We start from the raw sequence: 27,861 nt of genomic DNA, 5'->3' as shown, positions 1-27,861 counted from the left end.
TAGTGGACCCACTAGGCCGTACCGCCACAGCGGGGAGGCAGCTGGCCAAACAACAGGACACCCCGGAAATACAATGTCCCGCACAAGGGTACCTACCTGAATAGTCCAGATGGTGGCCGCAGCTCTGGCACAGATGAGATGGGTGCAGCAGATGGCACCAAACGTGGCGGATGACACAGGAGCCGCAAGTTGCGCCAGACGTGGCGGATTCCTCCCGACGTGGCAGATGACACAGGATGTGGCAGATTCCTCCGGACGTGGCAGATGGCACAGGACGTGGCGGATTCCTCCGGACATGGCAGATGACACAGGACGTGGCACGACTCGATATTAAGGCACAGCACGGGAAACAGGAATGGGGAACAAGGCACGGGTAACAATTGGAACGGGAAACGCTAAGGGACCATTTGCAAGACAGACTGGTAAAACTAACAACGCTCAGGCAAGGATTAGAAGGCCAGGGGCCTTCTTATAGACCAGGAAATCGTGGCAGTTGATGATAATGACGATTGACTATTTGCGCGCGCTGGCCCTTTAAGGCCGTGCGCGAGCGTGCATGTGCACCCTACGGGACACAGCCGAACGGAGCGTAAGTGAGCGCTGGTGTCTCCTAGGAGGGAGACGGGGACCAGCGCTCATGGATCCATGGTCGAGGGCGTCGGGAGGTGAGTGCCCGTCCCGGGTGTTAAAAGCGGTCTTCCATTCATCACCCCTGCGAATCCGGACTAGATTGTAAGCCCCCCGCAGGTCTAGCTTAGAAAATTTTTTGGCTCCTCGTATGCGATCAAACAGCTCAAAAATGAGTGGCTGCGGGTATTTGTTCTTGACTGTGATCTGGTTGAGGCCCCTGTAGTCAATGCAGGGACGAAGGGATCCGTCCTTCTTTTTAACGAAGGAAGACTTTCGTATGAAACCCCTCTCCAGATTCTACTTGATATAGGCCAACATGGATAGAGACTCTGGCAAGGAGAGAGGATATACCCGTCCACGGGGGAGAGAGGCATTAGGAACCAGTTCAATGGGGCAGTCATAAGTCTGATGTGGAGGCAGCGTCTCAGCCTCCCTTTTGCTGAAAACATCTGCATACTGAGCAAATTGGGAAGGCAGTCCCGCCAACGACTGAGTCAGAGGAGGCTTGACAGGATGGATCTGCAACAGACAACGACCATGGCACTTGGAGCCCCATTGGAGAACCTCTCCAGAATTCCAGTCCAGGACTGGGGCATGTAGTCTAAGCCAAGGCAGGCCCAGCAGAACAGGGTTGATGGCCTTGGGCAAAACAAGGAAAGAAATTAATTCGAAATGCAGGACTCCAACCTGGAGCTTCAACGGCTTGGTCTTAGAAATGATGGGATCAGGCAGAGGCAGTCCATTAACTGAGGCAACAGCCAAAGATGTCTCCAGGGGAACTGTGGGCAGCTGAAGATGATCCACAAGCTCTTTCTGGATTATATTTGCAGCAGAGCCAGAGTCAAGATAGGCAGAGACTTGATGCATCCTGTCACCGGATACTAGGGTCACAGGAATAGTCAATTTGGAACCGAATGCTCTGTTAGGTTCCATTCCACCTAGTGTTGTCTCTCCAACCAATCCTAGGCAAGGGGGTCTCTCTGGCTTCTGGGTACACAGTCGCACAATATGGTCTCCATGGCCGCAATACAGACAAAGTCCAGAAGTGTGTCTGCGTTGACTCTCCTGGGTAGACAACTTGACATAATTCCTCTGCATCGAATCCTCTGGTGGAATGACTGAGGGGGATTGCGGGACAGCAGAATCCAGCCTGGGAAGTTCTCTCTCCCGGAGAACCTCTTGGGAACGTTCCCGGATCCTCATGTCAACTCGGGAGTCGAGTAAGATAAGATCGTCCAGGGTAGATGGCAGATCGCGAGCAGCCAGCTCGTCCTTGATCCCTGAAGACAGTCCCTGCCAGAATGTAGCCACCAAAGCCTCGTTGTTCCAGGTCAATTCAGCAGCCAGGATACGGAACTGGATGGCATACTCGCCCACGGGGAGGTCTCCCTGGTGTAGGGTTAGCAAGGATGCAGCAGCCGAAGAAACTCTCCCAGGTTCCTCAAAGATCGAGCGGAAGGTCTGTAGGAATCACTGCAAGTCTCGGGTCTCTGGTCCCTGATGTTCCCACAGAGGATTAGCCCATGCCAGGGCTTTGCCAGTAAGGAGAGAGATGATGAAGGCGATCCTGACGTCATCCGAACAGAAGGACCTGGCATGTAGTCTGAAATGGATCAGGCACTGATTCAAAAATCCCCTGCAGGACCTCGGATCTCCGTCATAGCGTGGAGGTAGCGGCAAGAAACACAGGGGGTTGGTACCGGTACAGACAGGAAGTGTAGCAGGCGGAACCGCAGGAACGGGTGCGGTGATGACTGTGGTTGGAGCAATCAGCCGATGGGCTATGGCGTTCACCGACAGGAGGAGCTGGTCTTGTCGTGACTGGAGATCCTCCATCCCGGCCAGCATGGCTTGTGTCGTCAAAGTCTCAGGTTGACCAGCGGGGTCCATGGCCTGAGCGTACTGTCACAAAGCGGGTTAGTGGACCCACTAGGCTGTACCGCCACAGCGGGGAGGCAGCTGGCCAAACAACAGGACACCCCAGAAATACAATGTCCCGCACAAGGGTACCTGAATAGTCCAGATGGTGGCCGCAGCTCTGGCACAGATGAGATGGGTGCAGCAGATGACGTCAAACGTGGCGGATGACACAGGAGCCGCAAGTTGCGCCAGACGTGGCGGATTCCTCCGGACGTGGCAGATGACACAGGATGTGGCGGATTCCTCCAGACGTGGCAGATGACACAGGACGTGGCAGATGACACAGGACGTGGCAGATGACACAGGACGTGGCGGATTCCTCCGGACGTGGCAGATGACACAGGACTTGGCGGATACCTCCGGATGTGGCAGATGACACAGAACGTGGCACGACTCGATACTAAGGCACAGCACGGGAAAAAGGAACGGGTAACAAGGCACGGGTAACAATTGGAACGGGAAACACTAAGGGACCATTTGCAAGACAGACTGGGAAAACTAACAACGCTCAGGCAAGGATTAGAAGGCCAGGGGCCTTCTTATAGACCAGGAAATCGTGGCAGTTGATGATAATGACGATTTCCTATTTGCGCGCGCTGGCCCTTTAAGGCCGGGCGCGAGCGTGCGCGTGCACCCTACGGGACACAGCCGAATGGATCGGATGTGAGCGCATGCATCTCCTAGGAGGGAGACGGAGACCAGCGCTCACGGATCCAGGGCCGCGGGCGTCGGGAGGTGAGTGAACCCGACGGCCCGCGGCCATGGACGCTACACAATCGCTGGAGGAATTGATGATAGAGAAAGTGGACAGACAATCAGTGGAGGACATGATGATAGAGACAGTGGACAGACAATCAGTGGAGGACATGATGATAGAGACAGTGGACAGACAATCACTGGAGGACATGATGATAGAGACAAAGGACAGACAATCATTGGAGGACATGATGATAGAGAAAGTGGACAGACAATCAATGAAGGACATGATGATAGAGACAAAGGACAGACAATCATTGGAGGACATGATGATAGAGACAGAGGACAGACAATCACTGGAGAACATGATGATAGAGACAAAGGACAGACAATCACTGGAGAACATGATGATAGAGACAGAGGACAGGCAATCCGTGGAGGAGATGATGATAGAGACAGAGGACAGGCAATCCGTGGAGGAGATGATGATAGAGACTGTGGAAAATCAATCACTGGTGTTTTGTATTATAGCTGTGATAATGTATTGGGAAGAGGTATATAATTGGGTGTCATCAGCGTAGAGATGGTGCTGGAAGTTAAATTTGCTGATGGTTTGTCCAATAGTTGCTGTGTCGTCAGAAAAGAGGAGCGGACCTAGGACGTATCCCGGAGGAAACCCAGAAAGCAAGAGGAAGATGAGAAGTAGAACCAGCAAATGACACACTGAACGAGCGGTCAGAGAGATAGAAGGAAACCAAAAGAGAGCCGTGTCTTGTAGCCCAATGAGTTTGTGGTCCACAGTGCCACTGGCGGGCGGCAGAGGGATCCAGAAGAATCAGTAGAGTAGTTACCGTTAGATTTAGCTATCAGGGGATCATTTGAGACTTTAGTAAGGGCAGTTCCTGTGGAGCGCGGAAGCCAGATTGTAAGGGGTCAAGAATGGAGTTAGCAGAGAGATCGGATAAGGCGAGAGTAGACCAAGCGTTCCAGGAGTTCAGAGATGAAGGGTAAATTAAAGACAGTCTTTAAAGTTGGTCTCTTATAAAGGGGACTTTATATTAAATGTTTATGCTTAGAGTACATCGGTTGTGGTTCAACTCCCGGAAACCTCACTGATCAGCTGACTGTAGGAATAGCGGCAATGAATGCCGCTGCTTTTCATAGATAACCAGGCAGAGCTCCGTACACTTCTGCAGTGGGTGTACCTGGGTGGATGTTTCTGGAATTGCAGTTCTCTGCAGCCCGGTCCCATTCACTTGAACGGTACCAGAACTGCAATCCCAGGCTCTGCTTCTACCGATATGTACGGCGCTGGGCCTGGTAAAATATGAAGAGGCCTCTTCAGTCAGCTGATCGGTGGGGTTAAAGTGAAAAGGATTAGAGCTGCAGTAACCCAGCACGGCCACTATACAGTGGTCAGAGCCATCTGCTTCAGCCGCGACCACTGCATGACTTCAGGTGCCGGAGTCAGCCGTAACAGCTGATCGGTGCTGGGTCTGGGTGTCGTACAAATCATATACTGATGACCTATCCTATGGATAGGTCATCAGTATGAAATAGCGCCCCATGCCCGGACAACCCCTTTAAGTAGGATTTGCCACATAAAATGCATCAATGACTTTTCCTGGGGGGTGGCGTGGGATAGAATGTCAACTTTTGAGCTTCATGAAATTCCTCCCAGGAAAATCTAAAAGGAAAAATAACTATAATTGTCAGCAGGCAACGTCAGCACAATGATATGAAAGCTATCATCCAGTATGTCTACACAAATCTCCTAAAACTGGACTCGTAATAGTTCCCAACACAACAGGGATGATCTGTGGGTAGAGCGATCTCCATAGGCTCCCGAGATAGGACCTGAAGAAGGAGAAAGTTACTAATGAACTACAATGTAACAACAAAGAGATAGAACATAAATCATTTTGAGGTTCCTCACGACGATCATGAAGTGGTCACAGAGGGATTATCCTGAGTCGGGACATTAGTGATGTCATGGTTAAGAGTCCTGGATGGCGGCTTGATGGAGTGAAGTAGATGAGTTTCAGTTTTGGTCTCCTCTGTCTCTTTTTTTAGGCGTTTTAACCGATTCCACTTCTGTTTTTTTTTTATCCTCTTGGACTTATTTGGAGTGAATTTCTCACAATCTTCAAGGTCAGGGAGGTTTTCGTAAATTTAGCCGTTACCTCCGATGTAATCCAGTTGGAGTTTGCAAATTATTCAGATCCAGTTTATTCAGGAATAGGGAAGGTTCTCTGGGGTTTTATTAGCCAAAGATACTGTTATGCCAAAGGGAAACATCTATACGGTGGGTATTTATTTACGGGGTCTGAGTCTGTATTTATTAAGGGGTCTCGTCTGGGGTCTGTATATAGGGGCTCTATTCTTGGGTCTGTGTTTATTGAGGGGGTCTGTCTTTCTTAAGTGGGTCTGATGTCTGCTTTTATTAATCGGTTCTGGTCTGGGGGTCGAAATGTATTTAACAGGTCTGGTCTGGGTCTGTCTTTGTTTAGGGGTCTGGTCTCGGGTCTGTATTGATTTAGCAAGTCCAGTCTGAGTTTGTATTTGTCTAGGGGCGTTTGCTCTGGGGGTCTGTATTATCGGGGTCTGTCTTTCTTAAGTAGGTCTGGTGTCTGTATTTATTAAGGGATTCTGGTCTGGGTCTGTCTTTGTTTAGGGGTCTGGGATCTGTATTTAGGGGTCTGTCATGGTTTATGGGGTCTGTATTTCTTTAGTGGGTCTGTGTCTATATATAGGGGGTCTATTTTTTGGTATGTATTTATAAAGGGAGTCTGTATATAGGGGGGGTCTAGTTTTTTGGTCTGTATTAAGGGGGTCTGCTCTGGGGTTCTGTATTTAATGTGGGTTGTGATAAGGGGGTCATATGCACTACTTATTATTTAAATGCCTTAGGTTTGGGGTGGGCGCTAATTATGGATGTGGCATTTTTTATTAATTCCCGCTTTGCACGCCACTTAGTGCTTCCCTTCTCGGGATGTCACCTCTTAAGGGTAGACAAGTACGTTCTTGTCCGGTAGTAATAACAGCAGAGCCGTCCGCCCCGTTGACTTACAGCTTTGTGGTTTTCTGTGATTGCTTCTCCCTCGGTAAATAAACTGTTTTCCCAAGGAATCAAAATGACCAGAATAAATGTATAACCCCCAGTGTCAATAAGTACAATCCTCATTCTCCAGGATCTGTCATAAATGTGCAGCCAAATTCTCATAACATTAGAGGAAAAAGCGCTGAAGGGGGAGGGGGCGCTGCCTCGTCCTGGCTGAGGATGGGTTTTCTTACCATTTTACCACAAAGTACAGCTGGCCACCAAGAGTCAGTATATATGGTGCCAGCAGGATGGCACCGAAACGGCAAAACACCGCCCTACCCCCTCCACACACACTGCAGCAGGGGGAGTCCTATAGAAATCCATACATACCAGCAGTTCTGAATTTGCCCGGATTGTCCATAATTTTAAGGGTAATTCCATCAAAGAATTGTCCTGGGCACTGACCTGAATTTGCAGGGGCGACCCGTATGTGTGTCCTTATAGTGAAAACAGTATATAGGGACAAACTCCTCCCCATGGTAAGCCACGCCCAGACAAACCACACCCTGTAACAGATGTATATATATAGATATGAGTGAGGATAGCCAGGCAGCATGATGCTGGTCAGTAAATGTAGACAGATGTGTATATATAGAAATGGGGGAGGATAGCCGGGCAGCATGATGCTGGTCAGTAAATGTAGACAGATGTGTATATATAGAAATGGGGGAGGATAGCCGGGCAGCATGATGCTGGTCAGTGAATGTAGACAGATGTGTATATATAGAGATGAGTGAGGATAGCCTGGCAGCATGATGCTGGTCAGTAAATGTAGACAGATGTGTATATATAGAAATGGGGGAGGATAGCCGGGCAGCATGATGCTGGTCAGTGAATGTATACAGATGAATATATATATAGAGATGAGTGTGGATAGCCGGGCTGCATGATGCTGGTCAGTGAATGTAGACAGACGTGTAAATATAGAGATGAGTGAGGATAGCCGGGCTGCATGATGCTGGTCAGTGAATGTAGACAGACGTGTATATATAGAGATGAGTGAGGATAGCCAGGCAGCATGATGCTTGTCAGTGAATGCAGACAGATGTGTATATATAGAGATGAGGGAGGATAGCCGGGCAGCATGATGCTTGTCATTGAATGTATACAGATGTGTATATATAGAAATGGGGGAGGATAGCCAGGCAGCATGATGCTGGTCAGTGAATGTAGACAGACGTGTATATATAGAGATGAGTGAGGATAGCCGGGCAGCATGATGCTGGTCAGTGAATGTGAACTGATGTGTATATATATATATATATATATATATATATATATATATATATATAGAGAGAGAGAGAGAGAGAGAGAGATGAGTGAGGATAGTCGGGCAGCATGATGCTGGTCAGTGAATGTATACAGATGTGTATATATAGAGATGAGTGAGGATAGCCGGGTTGCATGATGCTGGTCAGTGAGTGTAGGCAGACGTGTATATATAGAGATGAGGGAGGATAGCCGGGCAGCATGATGCTGGTCAGTGAATGTAGACAGACGTCTATATATAGAGATGAGTGAGGATAGCCGGGCAGCATGATGCTGGTCAGTGAATGTAGACAGACGTGTAAATATAGAGATGAGTGAGGATAGCCGGGCTGCATGATGCTGGTCAGTGAATATAGACAGACGTGTACATATAGAGATGAGGGAGGATAGCCGGGCAGCATGATGCTTGTCATTGAATGTATACAGATGTGTATATATAGAAATGGGGGAGGATAGCCAGGCAGCATGATGCTGGTCAGTGAATGTAGACAGACGTGTATATATAGAGATGAGTGAGGATAGCCGGGCAGCATGATGCTGGTCAGTGAATGTGAACTGATGTGTATATATATATATATATATATATATATATATACATATATATATATATAGAGAGAGAGAGAGAGAGAGAGAGAGAGATGAGTGAGGATAGCCGGGCAGCATGATGCTGGTCTGTGAATGTATACAGATGTGTATATATAGAGATGAGTGAGGATAGCCGGGCTGCATGATGCTGGTCAGTGAATGTAGACTGATGTGTACATATAGAGATGAGGGAGGATAGCTGGGCAGCATGATGCTGGTCAGTGAATGTAGACAGACGTGTATATATAGAGATGAGTGAGGATAGCCGGGCTGCATGATGCTGGTCAGTGAATATAGACAGACGAGTACATATAGAGATGAGTGAGGATAGCGGGGCTGCATGATGCTGGTCAGTGAATGTAGACTGATGTGTATATATAGAGATGAGTGAGGATAGCCGGGCAGCATGATGCTGGTCAGTGAATGTGAACTGATGTGTATATATAGAGATGAGTGAGGATAGCCGGGCTGCATGATGCTGGTCAGTGAATGTAGACAGACGTGTATATATAGAGATGAGTGAGGATAGCCGGGCTGCATGATGCTGGTCAGTGAATGTAGACAGACGAGTACATATAGAGATGAGTGAGGATAGCCGGGCTGCATGATGCTGGTCAGTGAATGTAGACAGACGTGTATATATAGAGATGAGTGAGGATAGCCGGGCAGCATGATGCTGGTCAGTGAATGTAGACTGATGTGTATATATAGAGATGAGTGAGGATAGCCGGGCAGCATGATGCTGGTCAGTGAATGTAGACTGATGTGTATATATAGAGATGAGTGAGGATAGCCGGGCTGCATGATGCTGGTCAGTGAATGTAGACTGATGTGTATATATCCACTGAGGAGGAAGCGTCCTGTACAGATATAATGGTATAATGGTTTGCGCCGCCTGGAACGGAGGAAGCTTTGCTGATTACAATCATGATGTCTACAGAACGAGCAGAGATAATCACCATCATCATTTATTGAAAATAGTTCATTATCATTTTAAGTGATTACTATTTATTTTCATTTATTGATTTGATGTTATCTACGTAGCGCCAAAGCAATTGACCTCTCGGTTTACAAATTGTAATTAACACAATTATCCCTCTCCCTAGGAGCTCACAATCTAATCTCTCTATCACATACACAATCTATCGCTCCCATCATCCCTGACTTTAGGAGCTTGCAATCTTTTCTTCTCTATAAAACACACGGATGACCATTAACCTACAAGGCTTCGTTCACATCTGCGCAAGGGTCCCGTTCTGTTAAGGCTTTCCGTCGGAGCGGGACCCTGACTGACACAAACGGAAACCAAAGGTTTCCATTTGCATCACCATTCATTTCAATGGTGACGGATCCGGTGCCAATGGTTTCCGTTTCTCTCCGTTGTGCAGGGGTTCCGGGTGAATACTGTAGTTGACTACGCTATTGATTCCGTCAAAACGACGGAACCCTTGCACCACCTTTGGTTTGTGTCAGTCAGGGTCCCGTTCCGACGGAAAGCTCAGACGGAACGGAAGCCTGGCGCAGATGTGACTGAAGACTAAATCTGTATTTGGGGAGATCATACAGAATCCATGCAGGTTTCCAACTGAGGAGCCCCCGTGTCGTCCATTGTGTGATAGTGACGTGTATATGGGGTGTATATGATCGTTGTGCGGCACGTGGATTATTCTGGTCTTATATCAGAGCTGTCGCATCTACATCCAGGGGGAGGATGATGGGGGTAGTAAATATGACTTACACTGGACTATTATTACGATTGTTTTTTTCCAAGTGTAAATGAAGATCAGCAATAAATCACACGTAATAGTTCATCACTCATATTCATCATCGCTATAAAAATCATAGTTATCGGGGAGACGATCCATAAATGTAGATGACAATAAGCATTGCTGCCAGGAGCGCCGCTCTAGTGAGGATCACTATGACAGACGTCCACCAGATCTCATCCATGACTCAGCCGGGGCAGGGTACAAAGGAGGCGTCTCTGACTTCTGCTGTATAAAGGCGAGCTCCATGGGTTCCTCTATACTCACAACTTTATACAGAATAGTACAGGCCCACAAGGAAAGGTGCTCAGCGGGGGCAGGACCTTAGTAGGTGGGGCCTCAATGGGTTAGAACTTCATTGGGCAGCACATCAGTTAATCAGACCTTAGTGGGCGGGACCTCAGTGGGTCGGGCTTCATGGATAGGACCTCAATGGACGAGTCCTCAATGGACAGGTCCTTGGGGGGCGTTACCTTTGTAGGTGGGCCCTAAGTGGGTTGGACCTCAGTGGACATGGTCTTAGTGCATCTAGTTGAGGTTACTGTCCAGTATGTAGACTTGTATCTACCAGAGTAGACGTCAGGATATCCTGAGAACGAGTTCACATTTCCTATTATAAACAACCCTTATAAAGATTCATTAAAGAGACGGGGGTGGGGGGGGGGTGTTGCGATACGGAGCTTGAACCGGGTGTAAGAAAACCATAACATTAAAGAAATCATCCATCCTTCTGTACGTAACACATTCAGTTCCTCACCATTGTCAAGATCTCTGTTTGCTGTTAATAAATGGGAACATTTTTGTTTACAATTAAAGGCTAAAATTCTGTCCTGAGCTAGTCCTGCTTTCACAGCTGACATGTTTATTATAATACATCAGTGAGAGCTATCAGCCTGAAGTTCAGGACAGGAGAGATTTGTGCTGCCGCCGTGTCCAGCTCATAGATACACTGATGCATTGTTCGGGTCTATTCACATGGTGCAGTGAACTCGCGGTTTATTGCTGCAATTACCAAGAAATTTTGGCTAAATGCTGCAGCCTTGCTTCGATTTAGCAAAAATCACAGCATTTTGAATGGTTTTGCGGTACTTGCGACAATAAACCACAATTTGTCCGAACAAGCCATCAGCCGTGTGGTCAAGACAAGCAGAGATCTTAAAAATAGTGAAGAATTGAAACAACACTGTACAAAATCTTCTAGAAACAGCACCACACCCGCCAATGGGTTGAGTCTGGTATTGCAGCTTGGCTTTAATAAAGTGAACAGGGCTGAACTGCAATCCCCGAAACCACCTGTAAACAAGTGTGGTGCTGTTTTTGTTATATTTTCTATATAAGTCGCAATTCTCCCTCTTCGTTGCTGCGATGTCTTAAGCTGTGGAGGACACGGGCCGAGGTTCAGCACAGACCTGGGAGAAAAACAGAGTTTGAAACTTGTTCTGCTTTATTTTTTGGCAGTCCTGGCGTTCTGTCCCCGGGGGCAGGGTGAAGCTGAATTTCTGGAGCAGAGCGGAGAAGAGCAGGAAGAGCTCCATGCGGGCCAGGTTCTCTCCAGCGCAGATCCGCTTCCCTGACAGAGAGAGATCCAGATGATTATTACTATAGTGTAATATATTATTATAGCCAGGCGAAGAACCCATCCCCCGTTCCTCTTATCATGTAATACTCATAATAATAGAAAGCTACTCACCTGCAGAAAATGCCATGAACGCCGCTTTTTGCCTAAACTGCCCCTTGTCATCCAGGAAATGCCCAGGGTTGAAATCTTTAGGGGTCTCCCACTGCGAGGGGTCAGACAGCACCGACGAAATGAATGGAATTACTGTTGTCCCCTGTAAAGAAAGAAGAGTCCTAATAGTGGAAGAAAGGGATGATGGGAGTGAGTGATGGGGGGGCTGTCTATAATGTGTGTAATGGGGTCTATATGTAATGTATATAATGGGGGGATCTATATAAAATGTATATAATGCGGGTCTATATATAATAGGGGTCTAACTATAATGTATATAATGGGGGCCTATATATATTTAAAGTATATAATGGGGGTGTCTATACATAAACACCCCCATTATAAACTTTATATTTAGACCCCCCCCATTATCTACATTATAGATAGACACCCCCATTATATACTTATATATATATATATATATATATAGACCCTATACATTATAGATAGAACCCCCTATTATATATTATACATATTGTGCACATTGGGGGTCTATATATAAAGTATATAATAGGGGCGTCTATCTATAATATATATAATGGGCGTCTATCTATAATGTATATATTGCAGGGGTCTATCTATAAGGTATATAATGGGGGTCGATCTATGATGTATATAATGGGGGTCTATATAGAATGTATATAATGGGGGTCTATCTATAATATATAAATTGTGGGGTCTATCTATGTGTAGAATGGGAGGGGGAATGTAAATCTCCAAATTTGCATAGTGAGATTTAATTATTAAAATTTTGTTAATGGTGCACGGGTCTAGAAACAACTTTCTTAGCTTAAAATAAATCACACACTTAAAATTCAACATATTCTCTTACGTTTACGAGCTATACAGTAATTTACACATGGAAGCCAAATCCGATTTGTCATTAGTGTTACATAACATTTATCAAGGCCCTGCCGATCACCCATCAGGGGAACAGGAACAGTGGAGAATAAAGCATAGGAACCGCATATAAAAAATAGGTCCTCTCATATGTATGATCAGCTTCTCTCCTCACCTCCTGTCTCCACTACATGACTGTATGATCAGCTTCTCCCCTCACCTCCTGTCTCCACTACATGACTGTATGATCAGCTTCTCCCCTCACCTCCTGTCTCCACTACATGACTGTATGATCAGCTTCTCTCCTCTCCTCCTGTCTCCACTACATGACTGTATGATCAGCTTCTCCCCTCACCTCCTGTCTCCACTACATGACTGTATGATCAGCTTCTCCCCTCACCTCCTGTCTCCTATACATGACTGTATGATCAGCTTCTCTCCTCACCTCCTGTCTCCACTACATGACTGTATGATCAGCTTCTCTCCTCACCTCCTGTCTCCTCTACATGACTGTATGATCAGCTTCTCTCCTCACCTCCTGTCTCCACTACATGACTGTATAATCAGCTTCTCTCCTCACCTCCTGTCTCCACTACATGACTGTATGATCAGCTTCTCCTCACTTCCTGTCTCCACTACATGACTGTATGATCAGCTTCTCTCCTCACCTCCTGTCTCCACTACATGACTGTATGATCAGCTTCTCTCCTCACCTCCTGTCTCCACTACATGACTGTATGATCAGCTTCTCCCCTCACCTCCTGTCTCCACTACATGACTGTATGATCAGCTTCTCTCCTCACCTCCTGTCTCCTATACATGACTGTATAATCAGCTTCTCTCCTCACCTCCTGTCTCCTCTACATGACTGTATGATCAGCTTCTCTCCTCACCTCCTGTCTCCACTACATGACTGTATGATCAGCTTCTCTCCTCACCTCCTGTCTCCACTACATGACTGTATGATCACCTTCTCTCCTCACCTCCTGTCTCCTCTACATGACTGTATGATCAGCTTCTCTCCTCACCTCTTGTCTCCACTACATGACTGTATGATCAGCTTCTCTCCTCACCTCCTGTCTCCACTACATGACTGTATGATCAGCTTCTCTCCTCACCTCCTGTCTCCACTACATGACTGTATGATCAGCTTCTCTCCTCACCTCCTGTCTCCACTACATGACAGTATGATCAGCTTCTCTCCTCACCTCCTGTCTCCACTACATGACTGTATGATCAGCTTCTCTCCTCACCTCCTGTCTCCACTACATGACTGTATGATCAGCTTCTCCTCTCACCTCCTGTCTCCACTACATGACTGTATGATCACCTTCTCTCCTCACCTCTTGTCTCCACTACATGACTGTATGATCAGCTTCTCCTCACTTCCTGTCTCCACTACATGACTGTATGATCAGCTTCTCTCCTCACCTCCTGTCTCCACTACATGACTGTATGATCAGCTTTTCTCCTCACCTCCTGTCTCCACTACATGACTGTATGATCAGCTTCTCTCCTCACCTCCTGTCTCCACTACATGACTGTATGATCAGCTTCTCCTGTCTCCACTACATGACTGTATGATCAGCTTCTCCTCTCACCTCCTGTCTCCACTACATGACTGTATGATCAGCTTCTCCTCTCCTCCTGTCTCCACTACATGACTGTATGATCAGCCTCTCCTCTCACCTCCTGTCTCCTCTACATGACTGTATGATCAGCTTTTCTCCTCACCTCCTGTCTCCACTACATGACTGTATGATCAGCTTCTCCTCTCACCTCCTGTCTCCTCTACATGACTGTATGATCAGCTTCTCCCCTCACCTCCTGTCTCCTCTACATGACTGTATGATCAGCTTCTCTCCTCACCTCCTGTCTCCACTACATGACTGTATGATCAGCTTCTCTCCTCACCTCCTGTCTCCACTACATGACTGTATGATCAGCTTCTCCCCTCACCTCCTGTCTCCACTACATGACTGTATGATCAGCTTCTCTCCTCACCTCCTGTCTCCACTACATGACTGTATGATCAGCTTCTCTCCTCACCTCCTGTGTCCACTACATGACTGTATGATCAGCTTCTCTCCTCACCTCCTGTCTCCTCTACATGACTGTATGATCAGCTTCTCTCCTCACCTCCTGTCTCCTCTACATGACTGTATGATCAGCTTCTCCTCTCACCTCCTGTCTCCACTACATGACTGTATGATCAGCTTCTCTCCTCACCTCCTGTCTCCACTACATGACTGTATGATCAGCTTCTCTCCTCACCTCCTGTCTCCACTACATGACTGTATGATCAGCTTTTCTCCTCACCTTCTGTCTCCACTACATGACTGTATGATCAGCTTCTCTCCTCACCTCCTGTCTCCACTACATGACTGTATGATCAGCTTCTCCTCTCACCTCCTGTCTCCACTACATGACTGTATGATCAGCTTCTCCTCTCACCTCCTGTCTCCACTACATGACTGTATGATCAGCTTCTCCTCTCCTCCTGTCTCCACTACATGACTGTATGATCAGCCTCTCCTCTCACCTCCTGTCTCCTCTACATGACTGTATGATCAGCTTTTCTCCTCACCTCCTGTCTCCACTACATGACTGTATGATCACCTTCTCTCCTCACCTCCTGTCTCCACTACATGACAGTATGATCAGCTTCTCCTCACTTCCTGTCTCCACTACATGACTGTATGATCAGCTTCTCTCCTCACCTCCTGTCTCCTCCACATGACTGTATGATCAGCTTCTCTCCTCACCTCCTGTCTCCTCTACATGACTGTATGATCAGCTTCTCTCCTCAACTCCTGTCTCCTCTACATGACTGTATGATCAGCTTCTCCTCTTCTCCTGTCTCCACTACATGACTGTATGATCAGCTTCTCTCCTCACCTCCTGTCTCCACTACATGACTGTATGATCAGCTTTTCTCCTCACCTCCTGTCTCCACTACATGACTGTATGATCAGCTTCTCTCCTCACCTCCTGTCTCCACTACATGACTGTATGATCAGCTTCTCCTCTCACCTCCTGTCTCCACTACATGACTGTATGATCAGCCTCTCCTCTCACCTCCTGTCTCCTCTACATGACTGTATGATCAGCTTTTCTCCTCACCTCCTGTCTCCACTACATGACTGTATGATCAGCTTCTCCTCTCACCTCCTGTCTCCTCTACATGACTGTATGATCAGCTTCTCCCCTCACCTCCTGTCTCCTCTACATGACTGTATGATCAGCTTCTCTCCTCACCTCCTGTCTCCACTACATGACTGTATGATCAGCTTCTCTCCTCACCTCCTGTCTCCACTACATGACTGTATGATCAGCTTCTCCCCTCACCTCCTGTCTCCACTACATGACTGTATGATCAGCTTCTCTCCTCACCTCCTGTCTCCACTACATGACTGTATGATCAGCTTCTCTCCTCACCTCCTGTGTCCACTACATAACTGTATGATCAGCTTCTCCCCTCACCTCCTGTCTCCACTACATGACTGTATGATCAGCTTCTCTCCTCACCTCCTGTCTCCTCTACATGACTGTATGATCAGCTTCTCTCCTCACCTCCTGTCTCCTCTACATGACTGTATGATCAGCTTCTCTCCTCACCTCCTGTCTCCTCTACATGACTGTATGATCAGCTTCTCTCCTCACCTCCTGTCTCCTCTACATGACTGTATGATCAGCTTCTCTCCTCACCTCCTGTCTCCACTACATGACTGTATGATCAGCTTCTCTCCTCACCTCCTGTCTCCACTACATGACTGTATGATCAGCTTCTCTCCTCACATCCTGTGTCCACTACATGACTGTATGATCAGCTTCTCTCCTCACCTCCTGTCTCCACTACATGACTGTATGATAAGCTTCTCCCCTCACCTCCTGTCTCCTCTACATGACTGTATGATCAGCTTCTCCCCTCACCTCCTGTCTCCACTACATGACTGTATGATCAGCTTTTCTCCTCACCTCCTGTCTCCACTACATGACTGTATGATCAGCTTCTCTCCTCACCTCCTGTCTCCACTACATGACTGTATGATCAGCTTCTCTCCTCACCTCCTGTCTCCACTACATGACTGTATGATCAGCTTCTCTCCTCACCTCCTGTGTCCACTACATGACTGTATGATCAGCTTTTCTCCTCACCTCCTGTCTCCACTACATGACTGTATGATCAGCTTCTCTCCTCACCTCCTGTCTCCACTACATGACTGTATGATCAGCTTCTCCCCTCACCTCCTGTCTCCTCTACATGACTGTATGATCAGCTTCTCCTCTCCTCCTGTCTCCACTACATGACTGTATGATCAGATTCTCTCCTCACCTCCTGTCTCCTCTACATGACTGTATGATCAGCTTCTCTCCTCACCTCCTGTCTCCACTACATGACTGTATGATCAGCTTTTCTCCTCACCTCCTGTCTCCACTACATGACTGTATGATCAGCTTCTCCTCTCACCTCCTGTCTCCACTACATGACTGTATGATCAGCTTCTCCTCTCACCTCCTGTCTCCACTACATGACTGTATGATCAGCTTCTCTCCTCACCTCCTGTCTCCACTACATGACTGTATGATCAGCTTCTCCCCTCACCTCCTGTCTCCTCTACATGACTGTATGATCAGCTTCTCCTCTCCTCCTGTCTCCACTACATGACTGTATGATCAGATTCTCTCCTCACCTCCTGTCTCCTCTACATGACTGTATGATCAGCTTCTCTCCTCACCTCCTGTCTCCACTACATGACTGTATGATCAGCTTTTCTCCTCACCTCCTGTCTCCACTACATGACTGTATGATCAGCTTCTCCTCTCACCTCCTGTCTCCACTACATGACTGTATGATCAGCTTCTCCTCTCACCTCCTGTCTCCACTACATGACTGTATGATCAGCTTCTCTCCTCACCTCCTGTCTCCAGTACATGACTGTATGATCAGCTTCTCCTCTCACCTCCTGTCTCCTCTACATGACTGTATGATCAGCTTCTCTCCTCACCTCCTGTCTCCACTACATGACTGTATGATCAGCTTCTCCTCTCACCTCCTGTCTCCACTACATGACTGTATGATCAGCTTCTCCTCTCCTCCTGTCTCCTCTACATGACTGTATGATCAGCTTCTCTCCTCACCTCCTGTCTCCACTACATGACTGTATGATCAGCTTTTCTCCTCACCTCCTGTCTCCACTACATGACTGTATGATCAGCTTCTCTCCTCACCTCCTGTCTCCACTACATGACTGTATGATCAGCTTTTCTCCTCACCTCCTGTCTCCACTACATGACTGTATGATCAGCTTCTCCTCTCACCTCCTGTCTCCACTACATGACTGTATGATCAGCTTCTCCTCTCCTCCTGTCTCCTCTACATGACTGTATGATCAGCTTCTCTCCTCACCTCCTGTCTCCACTACATGACTGTATGATCAGCTTTTCTCCTCACCTCCTGTCTCCACTACATGACTGTATGATCAGCTTCTCTCCTCACCTCCTGTCTCCACTACATGACTGTATGATCAGCTTCTCCTCTCACCTCCTGTCTCCACTACATGACTGTATGATCAGCTTCTCTCCTCACCTCCTGTCTCCTCTACATGACTGTATGATCAGCTTCTCTCCTCACCTCCTGTCTCCACTACATGACTGTATGATCAGCTTCTCTCCTCACCTCCTGTCTCCACTACATGACTGTATGATCAGCTTCTCTCCTCACATCCTGTGTCCACTACATGACTGTATGATCAGCTTCTCTCCTCACCTCCTGTCTCCACTACATGACTGTATGATAAGCTTCTCCCCTCACCTCCTGTCTCCTCTACATGACTGTATGATCAGCTTCTCCCCTCACCTCCTGTCTCCACTACATGACTGTATGATCAGCTTCTCTCCTCACCTCCTGTCTCCACTACATGACTGTATGATCAGCTTCTCTCCTCACCTCCTGTCTCCACTACATGACTGTATGATCAGCTTCTCTCCTCACCTCCTGTCTCCACTACATGACTGTATGATCAGCTTCTCTCCTCACCTCCTGTGTCCACTACATGACTGTATGATCAGCTTTTCTCCTCACCTCCTGTCTCCACTACATGACTGTATGATCAGCTTCTCTCCTCACCTCCTGTCTCCACTACATGACTGTATGATCAGCTTCTCCCCTCACCTCCTGTCTCCTCTACATGACTGTATGATCAGCTTCTCCTCTCCTCCTGTCTCCACTACATGACTGTATGATCAGATTCTCTCCTCACCTCCTGTCTCCTCTACATGACTGTATGATCAGCTTCTCTCCTCACCTCCTGTCTCCACTACATGACTGTATGATCAGCTTCTCTCCTCACCTCCTGTCTCCACTACATGACTGTATGATCAGCTTCTCCCCTCACCTCCTGTCTCCACTACATGACTGTATGATCAGCTTCTCTCCTCACCTCCTGTCTCCACTACATGACTGTATGATCAGCTTCTCTCCTCACCTCCTGTGTCCACTACATGACTGTATGATCAGCTTTTCTCCTCACCTCCTGTCTCCACTACATGACTGTATGATCAGCTTCTCTCCTCACCTCCTGTCTCCACTACATGACTGTATGATCAGCTTCTCCTCTCACCTCCTGTCTCCACTACATGACTGTATGATCAGCTTCTCCTCTCACCTCCTGTCTCCACTACATGACTGTATGATCAGCTTCTCCTCTCCTCCTGTCTCCACTACATGACTGTATGATCAGCCTCTCCTCTCACCTCCTGTCTCCTCTACATGACTGTATGATCAGCTTTTCTCCTCACCTCCTGTCTCCACTACATGACTGTATGATCAGCTTCTCTCCTCACCTCCTGTCTCCACTACATGACTGTATGATCAGCTTCTCCTCTCACCTCATGTCTCCTCTACATGACTGTATGATCAGCTTCTCCTCTCCTCCTGTCTCCACTACATGACTGTATGATCAGCTTCTCTCCTCACCTCCTGTCTCCTCTACATGACTGTATGATCAGCTTCTCCCCTCACCTCCTGTCTCTACTACATGACTGTATGATCAGCTTCTCTCCTCACCTCCTGTCTCCACTACATGACTGTATGATCAGCTTCTCCTCTCACCTCCTGTCTCCACTACATGACTGTATGATCACCTTCTCTCCTCACCTCTTGTCTCCACTACATGACTGTATGATCAGCTTCTCCTCACTTCCTGTCTCCACTACATGACTGTATGATCAGCTTCTCTCCTCACCTCCTGTCTCCACTACATGACTGTATGATCAGCTTTTCTCCTCACCTCCTGTCTCCACTACATGACTGTATGATCAGCTTCTCTCCTCACCTCCTGTCTCCACTACATGACTGTATGATCAGCTTCTCCTGTCTCCACTACATGACTGTATGATCAGCTTCTCCTCTCACCTCCTGTCTCCACTACATGACTGTATGATCAGCTTCTCCTCTCCTCCTGTCTCCACTACATGACTGTATGATCAGCCTCTCCTCTCACCTCCTGTCTCCTCTACATGACTGTATGATCAGCTTTTCTCCTCACCTCCTGTCTCCACTACATGACTGTATGATCAGCTTCTCCTCTCACCTCCTGTCTCCTCTACATGACTGTATGATTAGCTTCTCCCCTCACCTCCTGTCTCCTCTACATGACTGTATGATCAGCTTCTCTCCTCACCTCCTGTCTCCACTACATGACTGTATGATCAGCTTCTCTCCTCACCTCCTGTCTCCACTACATGACTGTATGATCAGCTTCTCCCCTCACCTCCTGTCTCCACTACATGACTGTATGATCAGCTTCTCTCCTCACCTCCTGTCTCCACTACATGACTGTATGATCAGCTTCTCTCCTCACCTCCTGTGTCCACTACATGACTGTATGATCAGCTTCTCTCCTCACCTCCTGTCTCCTCTACATGACTGTATGATCAGCTTCTCTCCTCACCTCCTGTCTCCTCTACATGACTGTATGATCAGCTTCTCCTCTCACCTCCTGTCTCCACTACATGACTGTATGATCAGCTTCTCTCCTCACCTCCTGTCTCCACTACATGACTGTATGATCAGCTTCTCTCCTCACCTCCTGTCTCCACTACATGACTGTATGATCAGCTTTTCTCCTCACCTCCTGTCTCCACTACATGACTGTATGATCAGCTTCTCTCCTCACCTCCTGTCTCCACTACATGACTGTATGATCAGCTTCTCCTCTCACCTCCTGTCTCCACTACATGACTGTATGATCAGCTTCTCCTCTCACCTCCTGTCTCCACTACATGACTGTATGATCAGCTTCTCCTCTCCTCCTGTCTCCACTACATGACTGTATGATCAGCCTCTCCTCTCACCTCCTGTCTCCTCTACATGACTGTATGATCAGCTTTTCTCCTCACCTTCTGTCTCCACTACATGACTGTATGATCACCTTCTCTCCTCACCTCCTGTCTCCACTACATGACAGTATGATCAGCTTCTCCTCACTTCCTGTCTCCACTACATGACTGTATGATCAGCTTCTCTCCTCACCTCCTGTCTCCTCCACATGACTGTATGATCAGCTTCTCTCCTCACCTCCTGTCTCCTCTACATGACTGTATGATCAGCTTCTCTCCTCAACTCCTGTCTCCTCTACATGACTGTATGATCAGCTTCTCCTCTTCTCCTGTCTCCACTACATGACTGTATGATCAGCTTCTCTCCTCACCTAATGTCTCCACTACATGACTGTATGATCAGCTTTTCTCCTCACCTCCTGTCTCCACTACATGACTGTATGATCAGCTTCTCTCCTCACCTCCTGTCTCCACTACATGACTGTATGATCAGCTTCTCCTCTCACCTCCTGTCTCCACTACATGACTGTATGATCAGCTTCTCCTCTCCTCCTGTCTCCACTACATGACTGTATGATCAGCCTCTCCTCTCACCTCCTGTCTCCTCTACATGACTGTATGATCAGCTTTTCTCCTCACCTCCTGTCTCCACTACATGACTGTATGATCAGCTTCTCCTCTCACCTCCTGTCTCCTCTACATGACTGTATGATCAGCTTCTCCCCTCACCTCCTGTCTCCTCTACATGACTGTATGATCAGCTTCTCTCCTCACCTCCTGTCTCCACTACATGACTGTATGATCAGCTTCTCTCCTCACCTCCTGTCTCCACTACATGACTGTATGATCAGCTTCTCCCCTCACCTCCTGTCTCCACTACATGACTGTATGATCAGCTTCTCTCCTCACCTCCTGTCTCCACTACATGACTGTATGATCAGCTTCTCTCCTCACCTCCTGTGTCCACTACATGACTGTATGATCAGCTTCTCCCCTCACCTCCTGTCTCCACTACATGACTGTATGATCAGCTTCTCTCCTCACCTCCTGTCTCCTCTACATGACTGTATGATCAGCTTCTCTCCTCACCTCCTGTCTCCTCTACATGACTGTATGATCAGCTTCTCTCCTCACCTCCTGTCTCCTCTACATGACTGTATGATCAGCTTCTCTCCTCACCTCCTGTCTCCTCTACATGACTGTATGATCAGCTTCTCTCCTCACCTCCTGTCTCCACTACATGACTGTATGATCAGCTTCTCTCCTCACCTCCTGTCTCCACTACATGACTGTATGATCAGCTTCTCTCCTCACATCCTGTGTCCACTACATGACTGTATGATCAGCTTCTCCCCTCACCTCCTGTCTCCTCTACATGACTGTATGATCAGCTTCTCCCCTCACCTCCTGTCTCCACTACATGACTGTATGATCAGCTTCTCTCCTCACCTCCTGTCTCCACTACATGACTGTATGATCAGCTTCTCTCCTCACCTCCTGTCTCCACTACATGACTGTATGATCAGCTTCTCTCCTCACCTCCTGTCTCCACTACATGACTGTATGATCAGCTTCTCTCCTCACCTCCTGTGTCCACTACATGACTGTATGATCAGCTTTTCTCCTCACCTCCTGTCTCCACTACATGACTGTATGATCAGCTTCTCTCCTCACCTCCTGTCTCCACTACATGACGGTATGATCAGCTTCTCCCCTCACCTCCTGTCTCCTCTACATGACTGTATGATCAGCTTCTCCTCTCCTCCTGTCTCCACTACATGACTGTATGATCAGATTCTCTCCTCACCTCCTGTCTCCTCTACATGACTGTATGATCAGCTTCTCTCCTCACCTCCTGTCTCCACTACATGACTGTATGATCAGCTTCTCTCCTCACCTCCTGTCTCCACTACATGACTGTATGATCAGCTTCTCCCCTCACCTCCTGTCTCCACTACATGACTGTATGATCAACTTCTCTCCTCACCTCCTGTCTCCACTACATGACTGTATGATCAGCTTCTCTCCTCACCTCCTGTGTCCACTACATGACTGTATGATCAGCTTTTCTCCTCACCTCCTGTCTCCACTACATGACTGTATGATCAGCTTCTCTCCTCACCTCCTGTCTCCACTACATGACTGTATGATCAGCTTCTCCTCTCACCTCCTGTCTCCACTACATGACTGTATGATCAGCTTCTCCTCTCACCTCCTGTCTCCTCTACATGACTGTATGATCAGCTTCTCCCCTCACCTCCTGTCTCCTCTACATGACTGTATGATCAGCTTCTCTCCTCACCTCCTGTCTCCACTACATGACTGTATGATCAGCTTCTCTCCTCACCTCCTGTCTCCACTACATGACTGTATGATCAGCTTCTCCCCTCACCTCCTGTCTCCACTACATGACTGTATGATCAGCTTCTCTCCTCACCTCCTGTCTCCACTACATGACTGTATGATCAGCTTCTCTCCTCACCTCCTGTGTCCACTACATGACTGTATGATCAGCTTCTCTCCTCACCTCCTGTCTCCTCTACATGACTGTATGATCAGCTTCTCTCCTCACCTCCTGTCTCCTCTACATGACTGTATGATCAGCTTCTCTCCTCACCTCCTGTCTCCTCTACATGACTGTATGATCAGCTTCTCTCCTCACCTCCTGTCTCCTCTACATGACTGTATGATCAGCTTCTCTCCTCACCTCCTGTCTCCACTACATGACTGTATGATCAGCTTCTCTCCTCACCTCCTGTCTCCACTACATGACTGTATGATCAGCTTCTCTCCTCACCTCCTGTGTCCACTACATGACTGTATGATCAGCTTCTCTCCTCACCTCCTGTCTCCACTACATGACTGTATGATCAGCTTCTCCCCTCACCTCCTGTCTCCTCTACATGACTGTATGATCAGCTTCTCCCCTCACCTCCTGTCTCCACTACATGACTGTATGATCAGCTTCTCTCCTCACCTCCTGTCTCCACTACATGACTGTATGATCAGCTTCTCTCCTCACCTCCTGTCTCCACTACATGACTGTATGATCAGCTTCTCTCCTCACCTCCTGTGTCCACTACATGACTGTATGATCAGCTTCTCTCCTCACCTCCTGTGTCCACTACATGACTGTATGATCAGCTTTTCTCCTCACCTCCTGTCTCCACTACATGACTGTATGATCAGCTTCTCTCCTCACCTCCTGTCTCCACTACATGACTGTATGATCAGCTTCTCCCCTCACCTCCTGTCTCCTCTACATGACTGTATGATCAGCTTCTCCTCTCCTCCTGTCTCCACTACATGACTGTATGATCAGATTCTCTCCTCACCTCCTGTCTCCTCTACATGACTGTATGATCAGCTTCTCTCCTCACCTCCTGTCTCCACTACATGACTGTATGATCAGCTTCTCTCCTCACCTCCTGTCTCCACTACATGACTGTATGATCAGCTTCTCCCCTCACCTCCTGTCTCCACTACATGACTGTATGATCAGCTTCTCTCCTCACCTCCTGTCTCCACTACATGACTGTATGATCAGCTTCTCTCCTCACCTCCTGTGTCCACTACATGACTGTATGATCAGCTTTTCTCCTCACCTCCTGTCTCCACTACATGACTGTATGATCAGCTTCTCTCCTCACCTCCTGTCTCCACTACATGACTGTATGATCAGCTTCTCCTCTCACCTCCTGTCTCCACTACATGACTGTATGATCAGCTTCTCCTCTCACCTCCTGTCTCCACTACATGACTGTATGATCAGCTTCTCCTCTCCTCCTGTCTCCACTACATGACTGTATGATCAGCCTCTCCTCTCACCTCCTGTCTCCTCTACATGACTGTATGATCAGCTTTTCTCCTCACCTCCTGTCTCCACTACATGACTGTATGATCAGCTTCTCTCCTCACCTCCTGTCTCCACTACATGACTGTATGATCAGCTTCTCCTCTCACCTCATGTCTCCTCTACATGACTGTATGATCAGCTTCTCCTCTCCTCCTGTCTCCACTACATGACTGTATGATCAGCTTCTCTCCTCACCTCCTGTCTCCTCTACATGACTGTATGATCAGCTTCTCCCCTCACCTCCTGTCTCTACTACATGACTGTATGATCAGCTTCTCTCCTCACCTCCTGTCTCCACTACATGACTGTATGATCAGCTTCTCCTCTCACCTCCTGTCTCCACTACATGACTGTATGATCACCTTCTCTCCTCACCTCTTGTCTCCACTACATGACTGTATGATCAGCTTCTCCTCACTTCCTGTCTCCACTACATGACTGTATGATCAGCTTCTCTCCTCACCTCCTGTCTCCACTACATGACTGTATGATCAGCTTTTCTCCTCACCTCCTGTCTCCACTACATGACTGTATGATCAGCTTCTCTCCTCACCTCCTGTCTCCACTACATGACTGTATGATCAGCTTCTCCTGTCTCCACTACATGACTGTATGATCAGCTTCTCCTCTCACCTCCTGTCTCCACTACATGACTGTATGATCAGCTTCTCCTCTCCTCCTGTCTCCACTACATGACTGTATGATCAGCCTCTCCTCTCACCTCCTGTCTCCTCTACATGACTGTATGATCAGCTTTTCTCCTCACCTCCTGTCTCCACTACATGACTGTATGATCAGCTTCTCCTCTCACCTCCTGTCTCCTCTACATGACTGTATGATTAGCTTCTCCCCTCACCTCCTGTCTCCTCTACATGACTGTATGATCAGCTTCTCTCCTCACCTCCTGTCTCCACTACATGACTGTATGATCAGCTTCTCTCCTCACCTCCTGTCTCCACTACATGACTGTATGATCAGCTTCTCCCCTCACCTCCTGTCTCCACTACATGACTGTATGATCAGCTTCTCTCCTCACCTCCTGTCTCCACTACATGACTGTATGATCAGCTTCTCTCCTCACCTCCTGTGTCCACTACATGACTGTATGATCAGCTTCTCTCCTCACCTCCTGTCTCCTCTACATGACTGTATGATCAGCTTCTCTCCTCACCTCCTGTCTCCTCTACATGACTGTATGATCAGCTTCTCCTCTCACCTCCTGTCTCCACTACATGACTGTATGATCAGCTTCTCTCCTCACCTCCTGTCTCCACTACATGACTGTATGATCAGCTTCTCTCCTCACCTCCTGTCTCCACTACATGACTGTATGATCAGATTTTCTCCTCACCTCCTGTCTCCACTACATGACTGTATGATCAGCTTCTCTCCTCACCTCCTGTCTCCACTACATGACTGTATGATCAGCTTCTCCTCTCACCTCCTGTCTCCACTACATGACTGTATGATCAGCTTCTCCTCTCACCTCCTGTCTCCACTACATGACTGTATGATCAGCTTCTCCTCTCCTCCTGTCTCCACTACATGACTGTATGATCAGCCTCTCCTCTCACCTCCTGTCTCCTCTACATGACTGTATGATCAGCTTTTCTCCTCACCTTCTGTCTCCACTACATGACTGTATGATCACCTTCTCTCCTCACCTCCTGTCTCCACTACATGACAGTATGATCAGCTTCTCCTCACTTCCTGTCTCCACTACATGACTGTATGATCAGCTTCTCTCCTCACCTCCTGTCTCCTCCACATGACTGTATGATCAGCTTCTCTCCTCACCTCCTGTCTCCTCTACATGACTGTATGATCAGCTTCTCTCCTCAACTCCTGTCTCCTCTACATGACTGTATGATCAGCTTCTCCTCTTCTCCTGTCTCCACTACATGACTGTATGATCAGCTTCTCTCCTCACCTCCTGTCTCCACTACATGACTGTATGATCAGCTTTTCTCCTCACCTCCTGTCTCCACTACATGACTGTATGATCAGCTTCTCTCCTCACCTCCTGTCTCCACTACATGACTGTATGATCAGCTTCTCCTCTCACCTCCTGTCTCCACTACATGACTGTATGATCAGCTTCTCCTCTCCTCCTGTCTCCACTACATGACTGTATGATCAGCCTCTCCTCTCACCTCCTGTCTCCTCTACATGACTGTATGATCAGCTTTTCTCCTCACCTCCTGTCTCCACTACATGACTGTATGATCAGCTTCTCCTCTCACCTCCTGTCTCCTCTACATGACTGTATGATCAGCTTCTCCCCTCACCTCCTGTCTCCTCTACATGACTGTATGATCAGCTTCTCTCCTCACCTCCTGTCTCCACTACATGACTGTATGATCAGCTTCTCTCCTCACCTCCTGTCTCCACTACATGACTGTATGATCAGCTTCTCCCCTCACCTCCTGTCTCCACTACATGACTGTATGATCAGCTTCTCTCCTCACCTCCTGTCTCCACTACATGACTGTATGATCAGCTTCTCTCCTCACCTCCTGTGTCCACTACATGACTGTATGATCAGCTTCTCCCCTCACCTCCTGTCTCCACTACATGACTGTATGATCAGCTTCTCTCCTCACCTCCTGTCTCCTCTACATGACTGTATGATCAGCTTCTCTCCTCACCTCCTGTCTCCTCTACATGACTGTATGATCAGCTTCTCTCCTCACCTCCTGTCTCCTCTACATGACTGTATGATCAGCTTCTCTCCTCACCTCCTGTCTCCTCTACATGACTGTATGATCAGCTTCTCTCCTCACCTCCTGTCTCCACTACATGACTGTATGATCAGCTTCTCTCCTCACCTCCTGTCTCCACTACATGACTGTATGATCAGCTTCTCTCCTCACATCCTGTGTCCACTACATGACTGTATGATCAGCTTCTCCCCTCACCTCCTGTCTCCTCTACATGACTGTATGATCAGCTTCTCCCCTCACCTCCTGTCTCCACTACATGACTGTATGATCAGCTTCTCTCCTCACCTCCTGTCTCCACTACATGACTGTATGATCAGCTTCTCTCCTCACCTCCTGTCTCCACTACATGACTGTATGATCAGCTTCTCTCCTCACCTCCTGTCTCCACTACATGACTGTAT

At 47.9% G+C, this 27,861-nt stretch overlaps 1 protein-coding gene across 3 annotated transcripts in view; it reads right to left on the bottom strand.

Annotated features, from left to right (window-relative positions):
* Positions 1 to 9,153: 9,153 nt before the first annotated feature.
* LOC142696298 (cytochrome P450 2C20-like) overlaps positions 9,154 to 27,861 on the bottom strand; it is a 107,517-nt gene continuing 88,809 nt past the window's right edge. For all 3 annotated transcript variants that reach the window (XM_075847628.1, XM_075847630.1, XM_075847629.1), the window contains 2 exons: positions 11,660 to 11,801; positions 9,154 to 11,539 (listed from right to left, as the gene is read on the bottom strand). In XM_075847628.1, coding sequence (XP_075703743.1) covers positions 11,340 to 11,539; positions 11,660 to 11,801 — 342 coding nt within the window. In that variant the 3' untranslated portion in view covers positions 9,154 to 11,339. The remainder of the gene's footprint in view (positions 11,540 to 11,659; positions 11,802 to 27,861) is intronic.

This window comes from Rhinoderma darwinii, assembly GCF_050947455.1.
Source record: "Rhinoderma darwinii isolate aRhiDar2 chromosome 5 unlocalized genomic scaffold, aRhiDar2.hap1 SUPER_5_unloc_52, whole genome shotgun sequence".
Taxonomy (NCBI): Eukaryota; Metazoa; Chordata; class Amphibia; order Anura; family Rhinodermatidae; genus Rhinoderma; species Rhinoderma darwinii.
This window is presented reverse-complemented; position numbering and strand designations above follow the sequence as displayed.